This window comes from Lepisma saccharinum, chromosome 1 (assembly GCF_977018435.1).
Source record: "Lepisma saccharinum chromosome 1, izLepSacc3.1, whole genome shotgun sequence".
In the NCBI taxonomy this organism is placed as follows: Eukaryota; Metazoa; Arthropoda; class Insecta; order Zygentoma; family Lepismatidae; genus Lepisma; species Lepisma saccharinum.
The window spans coordinates 111,276,496-111,291,538 of NC_139229.1; the positions used below are offsets into that span (position 1 = coordinate 111,276,496).

The window sequence follows — 15,043 nt, forward strand, 5'->3', positions numbered from 1 at the left end:
AAATCAGCTGTTTTCCATGTATTCATGTGTTGCCAAAATGTGCAGCATTTTTTAACACATCGACATCTTTAATTCAGTGCCAAGTGTTAGTATCATCATAAAGGAGAGAACCACATAGAGCAGTAGATTGATTGATTCATTGATTGATGTGCTTTATTTTACTTCGTTTTTTGTGCCACTTCTGGATAATTTGCCAAGATGGGGAAGAGTGATGACATGATGAAATTGATAAATAGGCACTCACAAACATCCATGCTCAGGCTGGAATTCAAACCCAGGACTCCTGGTGTTGTAGCATAATGTGCTAACCACTCTGCTACGGAGCCGGCACAGCAGAAGTAGAGATGTAGTGATTATTGTTGTTGAAGTTCTTGGCAATGAAGCAAGGAAGATAAGTTATACATACAGCAACAGAGGGTGATTTGGACATAACTGAGGGAGAAGCGCGATGAGAAATCAAATGCCTGTAATTTTAACAATCTGAAATCCAGCTAAGTTTTATATGCACTGAACATGCACTTACACCAACACATCCACAAAATGACACATGGAATTCTCTCTTTAGGAGACGATACTGCCCCTTCTATTGCCCTCTTAGCAGTTCGGGTAAGGTAGGGAGGAGAACATTTTAATGAAGCTTCGTAGAGAGTCAAACAGAATCATAAATGACGACAATTTTCTGAATCAGCATTGGCAATTATTAAATACCATAGGATAAAATTTTCTATGTAAGGGCAGGGAGCCAAGTGGTTCATAGATCAGGCAGGCCAAAACGACTCTTGGGAGGCTGCTGGGATAACTCATTCATGCTAGAACATCTTATACCTGCCTACGAACATTTAATGATATATAATTTTGTTTCTTATACTATGCAATGATGAATAGTTAGTAAATTTTGACACACTATATTTTCATAAAAATTTGGCACTTTTGTGACTTTTTTGATCTCTAAGATATTGATATATGCCTGAACATTTTAGAAATATTCTAAATAATTGCAAATATTATGCAATAAAAATAATTTGGCTACCAATTTAGATTAATTTAGATTTGTTTATACATAATTATTGTAATACGAAAATTTTGTAATTCTTAAAACCTACTTTTCTCACACAATCACCTCACAGAATGCATGAAACTTGCAGCACTTTATTCAACTCAAATGATGTCTGGATTTCTAATGCTATCAATATCAATCAGAACATATTTGTATACCTCACAGGATACTTGGATTTTCAGATTGGTATTAGACAGTACTGGCAATTAAATTTCAAAATACCAATGTCACTGATATTTCCTAAGCTCTAGTTTCTTTTCATCGTTTTATGTACATTTAAAATGCATGTTACTGCAATTATTTTTGTATGTGTGCCTTTTGATAGTATTAATGTATATTAATTATTTGCTAAATTTTAGGATTGGTCAAGCTATTTTCTTAACACACTGTGTCGAGGAATTGAAAACCCATGTTAATACCCCTGTCAGAAACAAAGATCCAAACAAAATTGATGACTCAAGTAGCTATTTACCATATATGTGTGCATCAGGTGTGTGTATTTGTGCAATTGTTTACACATTCACTCACAGATGGTGGTTAACAGACTCCTTCATGCTGGGAATTAAAATGAGAATTGCACTTAGCTCTCTCGTATACAGAAAGGTAAGTTAGTTGTTGTTATTACTGTTTCTCAGTTATTAAAATTACAATTTTCATCTTGTTCTTTCTCTAATTTTACTTGTATAGCCTGTTTTAACATGTAAAATATGATGAATAAACTGTTTGTGTGAAAATGAACTAATCTATTCTATATTATTGACTTAATTTAACCCTCCCTTAGGCATGTTATTTTCTGTAACATACTTAGGTGAAGGGGGTACACCTGTCATCCAACCCATTAAGTTATGAAACCCTTGCTGAATGTTCCTTCTTTGCCTTTCTTCCAAGCTAAGCTGAAATTTTCTGCTGCACTTTCTAAGTGATGTAATATTATACAGTTAACATCAGCCGCATGCAGTGGCGTGCCCAAGGGGGAGTTTGGTGGGGTTATAACCTCCTATTGGTCCAGTATTAAAAAAAAAAAAAAGAACTTCAAAGGCAAGAAAATATGGCAAAATGAGGACTGACTACTTAAAAATGTACACATAACCCTCCCTTTCGATAATCCTGGGCACGCCACTGGCCGCATGCTTGGAGTGCCTAAATACATAACAGTGAAGCAGTGTCATGTTCATTTTTGGTCACACACTTTCATGTTCACTTTCATCACAAATATTTGTGTCCTCCCCTTCCTCACTAACTCACTTCCATATGACATTTGACATTGGATGTGACTGACATTCAGAGTGCGAAATCTGGGGGGTGGGGGTGTCAGGGGGATTTCCTCCCACCAACAAACTTCGCCTCAGAAATCCCACCCACCAAAAATTTCCTGGGTGGGGAGTTTTTGCTATAACAACAAAAGATAAGCAATTATTTTTAACTTAAAATATACTTCACTAAGAATAATATTGAAAACAGGTCATTAACAGATCTACACTAATAGCAACATATGCACAAAGTAAAACAAGAATGCAATTAAAGATAAGTACGAAATCAAATTGCTTTATGTTAATATGTTATTAGGAAGCAAAAACTAAACAAAACTATTTCATTTCAACTATTACATAATAAAACTATTTCAACTATTTTGTAATTTATTGACATCTTTTACCAGCTAGTTAAGGAATTAGTTTGCTACTTTATAAATATCTGATATGTATAAAAGTAACAAATTAATGTTTTTCTATGTATTTACGAATAATGTATTAAATATTTATTAACTTATTTTATATTTAATGCCATTATAAATATGTATCATATATATATATATATATATATATATATATATATATATATATATATATATATATATATATATATATATATATATATATATATATATATACGATTTCACACCCTGCTGACATTAACTTTATAATATTATGTCTCTTAGAAATTGTAGCAGAACATTGCAGCTGATTTTAGAAGAAAGACAAAGAAAGAACAGTCAGCTACAGAAAAGCACCAAGATAGTATAGTTCTCAGTGTTGCAATCTCACGATGAATACCGATGGGTGTCACTAGTACCACATGTGCCTAACAGAGGGTACAAGTAATTATAATGTAATTTACATATATGCAATATTGACAGAATAATTGCTTTTTTCTACAATCTCAAATCGTTACTTATTTTTTTTAATGTTTTAGCTCTTCTATCTTGAATATGACATGGTAAATAGAGCTATTAACATTTCTAGATGCTAGGAAGAATGTTAGAAGTGGTGGTTGGTGTCAGTAAAAACTGGACTTCTTTTCAAGGTAGTCCAATAGTTAAATTACCTCACCAAAAGGACGAAACTGAATTGTTTGTTTGTTTGTTTAAATTATTGTTTTAAGTTCACTTCATGCACAGATAGGCTAATCGGGACTGGATCTACAGTTCAAAGTGGAATCTGAATCACTGTGCAATATGCCTCCACTGGGAGAAACTGAATTTAAAGTGTAGAAGGATATGCAGATTTTCATAGTGTTACCAGACGTCCGGATTTTCCCGGACATGTCCTACATTTTAGCCTTATGTCCGGCGTCCGGGAGGAATTTGAAAAATATCATAAATGTCCTACATTTGAGCGTCACATAATAATAATTAGGAAAATACGTAACTGAAAAAAGTCATGCAAATTACAAGTCTATGGACTGCGCTTCCAAACTCAATAGTGAAATTTATTTTGATTCAGTCATTGCCCAAAAAGATATATAGTTTGTCCTGCTATTAAGCAAACGGGAAAACGGAAGCAATTAATGAACAAAGTCTTGGGACCACTTTCTGATAACGCACTGTTCAATGCCTGAGCAGAATTTCTTGCCTTAAGGTTTATACTGATGGAACAAGGTGTTGCCCATTCTTATTCAATATTCAATATAATTTGATTGTAAATCAGGGGCATAGAGAACAAAGTTATTCAGGGTGTCTGCCAGACAAGAAAGTCATGGAAGTCAAGAAAAAGTAAAAAATCAACAAGTAGATCAAGAAGTCACTAAAAAGGCTAACAAATTATTCTTGTGGTCAAGAATTTATGCTATTGACTGGTTGATTTAGTTTATTTTACTTCACTTTTTTTCTGTCCTATTGGCTAATCGCGAAGATGAAGATGAATGATGGTAAGATAAGATGGATGAATGGATAGTCATAAACATATAGGGACAACCGACACAAGCCCCACATAAGATTATACTGGCTGTGAGTCCAGACGCCAAAGCCTCGCTTGTCTGCCAAACACAGTTCAAGATGCATTAACACGAAATAGCAGATTTAATTCTCTTTTTAAATTCAGCTTCAGTTTTCATCTTAACTGGCCCTTTGGTATAGATTTTTATTAAATAAATATTTATTTTCTTAATTACTAATTTCCAACTTTACCTAAGTCGGATCTAGAAAAGTCCAGAAAAAGTCAAGATTTCTGGATGTATTATTTTGGTAGACACCCTGTTATTGAACTAAAAACTACCCAAGATGAAACCATTTTAAATTACAGTAATTGCTGAATATTTGTTCGCCATTACAGGCCATAATTCAAATGTTGAGAGAGTACTTTCATTACCATCAGCACAACAGACTCACGAGAGGATTATTTTTTCATAAAGTCTGTAAAATGTTTGGTATTGGTCCCTATAATTTCAACGAGTTTGACTGTCCACTCTAACATCAATATATAGTTTGACTAAACCTGAAATTTTGATAAAAATTGTCTCTTCTGAGAAGTACCACTTAAATCAAGTAGTAAGAGGTGCATTGATTAGTATGATTGCAAGTTTTGAAATTTTGCATTTATATATTCGTTGGGAAATATTTTCTAAAAAAACTGAAAAGTGTAATTTTTCAACTACTTCCTAGCGTGGTCTATAGAAATATGTATTATTTATTGAGAATGTGTTGCGTCCTACATTTTGACTTAATGTCCTACATTTTGGGACAGCATGTCCTACATTTTCCTTACAGCGATCTGGTAACCCTAGATTTTCAACACAATAGTGAGTAGTACAAGACTATTTCTGATCATACAATAAAATATGTTTATATTCCTAATAGACATTGAAACTGAAATGTGACACCAAGACTTCAGCAGCTCAGATTGTGAATTTGGTGGCTAATGATGTCGCTCAGTTTGAAATGTTTGGATTCTACACTCCATTTCTGTTTTCTACACATGTCATGACAGCAGCATCGATTTATGTCCTGTGGAATGATGTAGGATTCTCTGGTCTTGGTGGGCTAGGCTGCATCATGGCTCTCGTACCTGTCTTAGGTGAGTTAAAATACAATGCCTCATGATTTCCTAACCATTGATGCCAACATGCACTACATGTCTATTTACTTTTGGCTGGATATTTCATGTGCTTATTGTTATATCTCCTTTTCTTACAGTGTTCCTTGGAAGAAAATTGTCTCATGTAAAAACTCAAATGACATCTCTAACAGATGAACGTATTCAAGTAACAAGTGAAGTTATATCAAAGATAAAAATCATCAAGATGTTCACATGGGAGGACATTTTTCAGAACATTATCAACATTATTAGAAGGTAGGAGTAGAGGTACCAGTACAAAAAAAATGAATAATTGTCACCACATTCATTACATTTGATGCTACATAACTACAGTCTCTAAATGTTGACCCTCAGGATACGAAAATTAAGCTTTTTACCTTTTATCAGTTTGTTTTTAAGTCCAGTTTATGCACAGAAACGCTAATTGGGACTGGGCCTACAGTTAAAAGTGGGATCCGAACCACTGTGCAATGTGCCACTACATGGTATCGAACCTGGGACCCCTTGATTACAAGACAACATTACCACTATGCCAACAGGGATATTCTATGTGGAAAAAAATATTACATTTGAGCTAATTCTAAGTGTTAGCTCTACAAATAAAAATATAATTTTTAATCTTGCAGGAACTTATCACATTTGTTGAACTTTGTTCCACACCTTCCTGATTCGTTGAATTGAAATATTTATACATTATAATATTAGCTATTATTGTGCATACAAAGTAACATGGCCTGAAATTATTCAAAGTGAGGTTAGTTGTACCTCAAGGTTAAAGGAAGGCCACATTTCAACACTTATAGTTGATTTTGATTGTAATCCACTTTCTCTTTCTACATGCATTGTCATTACTAATCTGTAAATTTCAATGTTAGTGTGTAGTATGTAGTATGTATGTGTTGCAAAAATATTTGCCATTCCAGCAAATAGTGTAGTTTCCTTTATGTTTCAGGAAGGAGTTGCAGTTTCTGTTACAGTGCCATTATCTGCAAATGTTCATATCATTCTCACACTTATTAGTCAGCAAATTGGCACTTTTTGTGATAATCATTTCATATGTTCTACTGGGATATCAATTGACAGTTGGTAAGGTAAAGTATTCCTACACACATTATGCCTTAATATATATATTTTACATGGAACTTTCTGTATAAAAGATCAGTCGTAAATCATTAACCTTTAGCACTTGCAAATCACATACATATTTCCATCCAAATTTTGAAAGAGGAGTACCTTAAAAACCTCTATATGAAGTTGTACGTGTTTATGTTAAAATTTATACTAATTGTGAAGAAGCAATTCTCAAACTCATCACTAGGAAAAAAGTTGAACTAAATTATAATTTCAATATCTAATATCTAATTCATCATCTAAAATGTAATTACCTTTGCATATATTGTGTATTATAATTTAAGTTCCTCGTATTGAAACAAATATAAATCTCTTTATTTTATCTAGAACATGAATGATTTGTTAAAGTAAAGCCAAATCAGTACTGAATTGATGCGTCGAATGAGAAAAGGGGCCAAGCCACAAATCTACGAAAATGGAGTTATATGGTGGAATTCATGTGCCTGCCAACATCCTTTCATGTTCTATTGATTGCTAACAGTAGCATCATGGCTTGGCTCCACAACTGTGTATTGGCCCAGATCAGAATGTGGGGAGTGTCAGTGTGCAACCTATGGAATGAGAGAAGAGATCAAATTGCACATGGCTTGGCCCCTTCTCTTGTTCAATGCCTCAATTGGTTGTTAGTTTTATGCAACATCACCTAATGCACACATATTTATGTAACCTACCACTTATTTTGCAAATATTTTATATTTAACCATTCAATAATGCCCAACCTAACTTACCATCTTAGGTGGCATAACTTCAATATTTTATTGGGGTTCAAAAATATGTTATCATCTTTTTTTTAAAAAAAAAAAACGTGATTTTTTGTAAAATAACTTATTTTTTGTAAAATAACTTATTTTTTCCTGAGCTACTACTATGCCTTTTCAATATATTGTAAGTGGGTTTCTGTTCAGTCACTTTTGGTTTTGTATAAACTTAATGGTGCTAAATGCAATGTTTGTATTATAGGTTTTCTTGGCTCTGTGCATTACGCAAATTATACGTCTGCCTCTTGGTGTGCAGTTGCCAACAGCAGTTAATCTCCTTCACTTTGTGAGTGTTTCCATTCACCGGCTACAGGTAAGAAATTCTGTGAATTTTATGCCTCAAAAGAGTAGAAGTGCTTATGTCAAAAATACACACTAATTGGCCTAGATTACAACCACACACACACCAATTATATTTGAGTTTAACTAATTTTACATTTATATGTTACAATATTGCTAATATATTTTATGTTACCAGAGTTGATATACGAATTTAGACTTTAAAACTTGTATGCATTGAAAAATGTCACAAAGCTCTTTTGCAGGGTTTAAATTTTCTGAAAATTGAGCATTAGCTTTGCACAAACATTTGCACTATTTCATGATTAAATGTCAGCTACATTTTAATGTTCTGATTATGCTAAATTTTGAACTTATGAACATTTTAAAGTAAAACTCTGGTAGATTGAAACGTATACTAGTAATGGAATGTTTATACATTATCATTTGAACATTATGAAAAAAAAATACATTGTACGCTGTTTAAGTATTGGTATTTGTTGGACATATAAGAATATCATCATTAGGTCTGGGTGGAATGAACTCAGTCACAGATTTATGTGCAAAGGGGGGGGGGGGAATTGGTAACAGTAATACCCTCACCATTTGCCCAGCATTCTTAAAAAGAAAAGAAAAGCATCAAAATGTAGAAAAAGTTGGCAAAATATAGGACTGACAACCCCTCCTCCAAATGGCATAACTCAGTGCCCTTTATGGTCATATCCCCACTCCATAAAACACAATAATCATAACCTAAAATAAATATTTCAGAGAGATTGTTTCGAGATATCAACAAAGTGAGTTTTGGAAAAGTATCCAAAGATGAGCTCACCTGTTCAACATACTGAGAAAAATCTCTTCAAACAAAAACTGTTCTTAAAATGCAATGATTTCTTTTAGGAAACTCATAAATTGACTGTTTTTGCATCCCTTACTTTCCACAGGACTTCTTAATGTTGGAAGAAGTGAACAAGAGACCTTTCGCCAACCCAAGAGGTGACCACGTGCAAATTATGCTCGATAACATCAAATGCGAAAGAGGAAGTGATTGGTGGTTAGGTCCATTGTCTATAGCGGCCCAAAAAGGGAAGTTAGTGGTAATCATAGGAGACATTGCTTCCGGAAAGGTAACTCTGATTGCTTAGTTCATCATTCTCTCTAGTCAGTTAAGTACAATTATAATAATTTGTTTTCATCACTTATAGAAACAACATTGCAAAAACTTTTAACTTCTTAAATAAAATTCACTGTCAGCCATAATTATGAGGATAATGAATGAGTTTGGTTTTTTAACTCCACTTTATGCACAGAAAGGCTAAGCGGGACTAGACCTACATTCTTTATTTTGTATGTTCTGATTTTCCGCATTTACTCATTTAGAATTTTCCTTTCCACTAACTGAGTCTTACTGCTGCCTCTGTTTGACTATCAAAGCCTCTGCTCCATACATGATTGATTGATTGAATTAAAAGTTTTGGGTGTATCGGCACTTTAGGCCATTTTGCACGCTTCAATCAATAAAAGTGCAAGGTTGTAAAGAGACCAGCACAAGACAAACACAACACATTAAAAAGTCAGAATTTACTAAAAGCTTCCTCACAGACGGTGGAAGAGACCAGCTCTTCTCAAAAAGGTAAAGACAAGTGATAAAACACTGTTGTCATCGAATGCTTGATACTCTATGTATATTTTTAATTAGCAATATGTGAATTTTTCAATTCTTTTCAGACAACGCTTCTTCAGGCCATCCTAGGCGAACTTACAATTCACACTGGAGAAATTTACATACGAGGGAATATCTCCTATGCTTCTCAGGAGCCCTGGATTTTTAAGGGCTCTATAAGGGACAACATTACTATAGGGAAACCATACAATGAGGACAAATATCTCAGAGTTGTTAGCGCCTGTGCATTAGTGAAGGATTTCTGCCAGTTCCCTTTTGGTGATCTCACTGACGTTGGTGAAAGAGGGACTATGCTCAGTGGTGGCCAGAAAGCAAGAATCAATTTAGCAAGGTTAGTTTCCTTAGTGTACGTATGTACATTTATGTAATAGTGTTTAGTATTTTAAATGTTATTCAGCTTTAAATTAGGGAGAACCTGGAAAATGAAGTATTTTGCGGGGGGGGGGGGGGGGGGAGGAGGAGGAGGAGGGAATGTTGATCTACATTTTACTTCACAACTGCATGTACATTGGTTTTCTTTATGGAGAACTGACATCATACATCAGTAGCAGAAAACACAATAAATGTTTACACTAGTCAGAATAACGTATCCTTTTCTGGGTAGGCAAGGTAAAGGTAAAGTTTCCCGTGCATATAGCACCATGGCATGAAGACACATTTAGGGGATGTGGGGGTAGGGCCCACACATTCTCAATCTCAGCCATTTTGGAGATGATGTGATCAGCACCATGCACCAGCCACCTTTACCCACTAGGGTTGCCCCCAAGTACCCATTGATTTGAGGCTGCGTGAGCCCCAGAGCTGCTTTGTGTGGGGGACAAGGCGAAAAAAATTCTGACCTTAGATCACCCACCCCAGGAATCATACCCGGGTCTCTTGCATGGCAGTCATATGCCGTACAGACTAGACCACCACCATCTCTGGGTACATCTGCAAATTAATAATTTATGATGGGAATGGAAATAGTCTCCAAGACACAGCCCTATGCCAATCAGGTTCAATGTGAATTTTAGAAGCAACCATTTTACAAAATTGGGCCAGCCATTTAAATGCCCTCTCTCAGACTGAGTGTGATTGTGTTAAAGGTGGCAGAAATTCCACAAAACTATATAGTGTTGCACAAAGTGTAAAATTATAGGTTTGTGAGGTTTACAGGTATTAACTTGTAATCATTGGTGATATTTCTTAGGGGTATTTTTGGTACTATTACTACCTACTGGAATTTGAATTTTACAGAGCTGCATACCAGGATGCAGACATGTATCTGCTAGATGATGTCTTATCTGCAGTAGACACACGAGTTGCAAGCCATTTATTTACCGAATGTGTGCGTCATTTGTTAGCTGGTAAAACACGTGTTGTTGTCACTCACCAGTTGCAGTTTGCATCAGAAGCTGATCTTGTTGTTGTTCTACATCAGGTAACCTATTATTTAACTCTTTGCATTACCAGCCATACATGGGAAGCCATATGGTGTGGAAGGGTTAAGAAAGCGAGGGAGGGGGGTCATTACAAGTATATTCCTATGTTTCTGATACATGTGCATTTTATGCAAAGAAAACTCTCGAAGTGGGGAATAAGTTAGACTGACATAGGCACACATACACACTGTGACAGTGTTATAGTTAATATTCAGTTATATTGTACTAGCTTATTATTTTTTAATGAATATATGTATCAACATTTGAAATGTTGTACAGAATTACTCATTTTTAATGCTGAAAATTTTGCTTTCACCTTTTTCCCCTTAGTTCATATTGTGCTTTTAAGGTGTTGTAATCTAACATGTTAGAGAGTTCATTGCAATTGTTTTCTTGCATTTAAAAATTTCTCACTTTTTAAACATTTTAGAAGTAATATTTAGAGTCAAACTTTTAGAGTGGCGTAGTTAATGCAAACAATATACAGTTCTGGTTTAATTCTTTTAGGGTATCATAAAAATCAGTGGGTCATACAATGATGTCATGAATAGTGGCATGGATTTGACAGCACTTGTCGGAAACATGATTGCAGATAAGGAAATAGACGATATAGCACTTGCAATGTCAGATGGTATTATCCAGTCTCACTGTGAAGTCAGGAAGGACAGTATTTGGATTATCAATGCATCATACTTAAGAGTAAGCATTTATAAAATCACAGAATGAATCTTGATAATTTAAGCAATTATAAAATTGAAGTCCTCCCGTGGCCGTGCGGTTTAAGGTGCTGTGCTTTGGGCTCCGACTGTGGAAAGACATGGGTTCGAGACTGCCTGGGTTCTCGGCCTGTGTAAAGGGCTGGTGGCAACCCACCATCATGAAGAAATTGGGGAGCTACGAGTGAGTAGCGTAACCTGGTCATGGATATATCCTATAATGGCTGGGGGTTCGACAAGCTGACCACACGTCACTGCATTACTGGTTGAAGATATCCACACTTGTAGGTAGGATTGTAGAAGGGAAATAGGCCAAGGCCCTTACAGGCTGTAGAGGCACAGGTTATTATTTATTATAACACTGAAAGTGTATTTTAACTTAACCAGAAATTATCCCAATCTGCCATTCAGAGGTAACAACTGATATCATATGACTTTCTCATCTCAGAAATTGGAACAGTAGCAGATATACTGCAGTTAAGACCTTGTAAGGCCATGTAAAAAAAAAACATCTGTTTGAGGGCCAAGGTCTGCCAAGTGGCTTTTCATTTGATGATGCATGGTTAGCACATCGAGTCCCAACACTGCTGCTTTCATAATCTGAAACTATTCGTTTCATGTAGCTCCGGAATTACCCTCATGATGATGTGTCAACACTAAAACTTTTGAGCTCCCGCAGAAATCAAATCCAGGACCTCTCACATCAAAGATGAGAGTGGTAACCGTTTGGCCTTGCAGGAGCTCTAGATATTACTTTAATATGCCACAAATGAACTCGATCGTATTGTCAATCCATCTGTGGAGGTCAACAATTACACTTTCAGTTTTTGACAATAATTTATGCTATCAACAATCAGTTACAACTACCAATATATCAGAAACTACTGAGGCTAGCTCGACTTGACATACAATATGTCAATTGACCTAATTGTTTGCCTGATGGAGGCAACAATAAAAATTAATTTATACACGAGGGTGGTTTGAAAAGTTCTCGGAATGGAATAGAAAGAAACGACTTACAACAGTGATTTTTTTTTTTATTTATCAATGTAGTCTCCCTGTACACTAATGCACTTGGTCCAGCGATGTTCCAATGCCTTGATCCCATCTCGAAAATTAGATTCCTCCAGGCCTGTGAAATACGTGTCAACTTCGGCTATTAGTTCTTCCTTTGAAGAGAATCTCCGTCCACCGAGGAAACTTTTGAGTTTGGGGAAAAGATGGAAGTCTGAGGAAGCCAAATCAGGCAAATAAGGTGGATGTGGCAACAATTCGTAACCAAGTTCATGAATTTTTGCCATGGCAAGGACACTTGTGTGAGGGCGCGCATTGTCCTGATGCAAGATGATTTTCTTTCTTGTCAAACCTGGCCTCTTTTCCCATATCTTATGCTTTAGTTGGTCGAGGAGATTAGCGTAGTATTGTCCCGTAATTGTTTGACCAGTGGGAAGATAATCGATCAACAGAATCCCTTTCGCATCCTAAAACACTGACGCCATTACCTTTCCGGCCGACCGTATTGCCTTTGCTTTCTTTGGTGGTGGTGAATCAACATGTTTCCACTGCTTTGACTGTTGTTTTGTCTCTGGGGTATAGTAGTGGACCCACGTTTCATCTGTCGTCACAAACCGGCGCAAAAAATCTGTTTGGTTTCTCTTAAAACAAGTCAAACATTGTTCGGAAATGTCCACTCTGATGTGTTTATGGTCCTGTGTTAAAAGTCGCGGCACCCATCTTGCAGATAATTTTCTCATATCAAATTCAACTGTTAAAATGTGATACGCCCATTCGGATGACATTCCTATAGCTTCAGCAATTTCACGCACTTTCAGTCGGCGATCCTCCATGACCAATTTATGCACTTTTTCAATAATTTCTGGGGTAGTAGCACATTTTGGGCGACCACTACGTGGATCATCTTCTAAGCTGTCCCGACCAAATTTAAACTCGTTTGTCCACTTTGCAACAGTTGAATATGAAGGAGCAGAGTCCCCCAGTGTGTTCAGAAAATCGGCATGAATTTCCTTTCCTTTCATACCTTTCTTTACGAAGTATTTAATCACCGCTCGAATCTCGATTTTTTTCCATCTTCACAAAGCACTGCACGGGAACAACTACAAAGTGACGTCCGCACCACAGATCTCTACCCAGAACACTGACGCGCCAAGTGTTTATTAATAAAGGATGGCCTGTTACTATGCGGGAACCTCATTGTCCTAGCACTGACATCTGGTGGTGATTCCGAGAACTTTTCAAACCACCCTCGTATTTTAATAATTTGTCAACTAACAGAGATATTAGCATAAACTTTGGCAGATCCAGTGTGTTAATGCCATATAAATTATCCCAACTAGTGCATCCTTCTGTATGGAAGTATAACAATATAAGGTAAAAAAGTAATATCTCTCTAACCTTTAATATCAATGGGACAAATAAAGCTACAAATGGATAAATTGGTGGACTGACATTACAACTTAATGAAAGATTAATATGTATTCTTGATATTCACTTGGTTGTTAAAATAAAAATAGTATTAGAATCTATTGATCAAATCAGAAATTGAAACTACTTCAGATGTCAAGTTTTTTTTTTTTTTGATTGATTGATTTGGCGTTTTAAGTCCACTTTATGCACAGTAAAAATAATCGGGACTGGACCCACAGCTTAAAGTGGGATCCGAATCACTATGTGCCTCCACCGGTTATCGAACCCGGGACCCCTTGATTACAAGGCAATGACGCTACCACAGCGCCATCGGGAGGCCCAGATGTCAAGTTGGAAATCAAATACTATTGTATTTCATTACAATTTATCCTCTTTGTGAGTTTTTGTGTCAAGAGCTAACAAACTATCAACATTTTAATTTCCGATTTGTATCCATGGTCCATACAGTGATTACACAGTAGATGCAGTTATAACTTCTTACATCACAAAATGAAATAAAATTATCATAATACTCCATACAAGTTTGAGAAAAATGTCAATATTGTACAGGAATATCACAAATTATGTATTTTTGAATAATTTGACATGCTCTTCCAGAAAATTGAGGAGAAAGCTGCAGCAGAAAATGCAAACGAGCCTCCAAGTGAAATGACTGGCTCAGGAGGGAAGCCCCTGGAGGCACTGAGGGATTATTTCCAGAGTGCAGCCAGCAACTTTTCAGTAAAATTTCTTCTAATTTTTCTCTTTGCTGCTGTACAAATTGTATTCAATGGGACCGACTTTTGGTTAACTCTCTGGTAAGTAAACTTTGAGTCTCTTGTACAAAGGATAGGCATTCATTCCAATTCCAAAACTATCAGAATCTGAATTCTGGATCAAAATACCAAATGCTGGTTCTGATTTCCAAATCATGAACCTGGGTACAAGTTCTGGATAATATCCAAATCCTGGATTTGATATCTAAATCCAAAATACTAGAACTGATATCTGAATTCTTGATCCGGTATCTGAATCTTCATTATATCCAAAATACTCATAGCTATTTGAATTTGGTTAAAGTTCCTTAATTAGAATTATTAAATTTTCATTATTTGCTATGGTGTTGGTCTATGATTTAGATTTAAGAACCTTTCTGGTATGCTTAATAATACATCAAGTAGTCTCTCAACAAATGAATTTCTGAATACCTGAATTATAACATTCAATTTTAAATTACTCAACTTCATATTAATATGGAGATAT

General features: G+C 35.6%; 2 protein-coding genes across 4 annotated transcripts in view; one reads left to right on the forward strand and one right to left on the reverse strand.

Moving 5' to 3' along the window:
- The window catches only part of LOC145999252 (ATP-binding cassette sub-family C member 4-like), a 92,146-nt gene that overhangs the window by 54,478 nt on the left and 22,625 nt on the right, over positions 1–15,043 (forward strand). For 2 of the 3 annotated variants that reach the window (XM_083136190.1, XM_083136195.1), the window contains exons 5-14: positions 1,417–1,660; positions 5,130–5,346; positions 5,466–5,622; positions 6,320–6,458; positions 7,459–7,569; positions 8,480–8,662; positions 9,264–9,550; positions 10,456–10,639; positions 11,148–11,339; positions 14,399–14,598. In XM_083136190.1, the coding sequence (XP_082992316.1) occupies positions 1,417–1,660; positions 5,130–5,346; positions 5,466–5,622; positions 6,320–6,458; positions 7,459–7,569; positions 8,480–8,662; positions 9,264–9,550; positions 10,456–10,639; positions 11,148–11,339; positions 14,399–14,598 (1,914 nt within the window). The remainder of the gene's footprint in view (positions 1–1,416; positions 1,661–5,129; positions 5,347–5,465; positions 5,623–6,319; positions 6,459–7,458; positions 7,570–8,479; positions 8,663–9,263; positions 9,551–10,455; positions 10,640–11,147; positions 11,340–14,398; positions 14,599–15,043) is intronic. The other variant, XM_083136197.1, reaches the window with a different exon arrangement.
- LOC145999265 (uncharacterized) overlaps positions 1–15,043 on the reverse strand; it is a 60,705-nt gene that overhangs the window by 3,867 nt on the left and 41,795 nt on the right. The window lies entirely within an intron of this gene.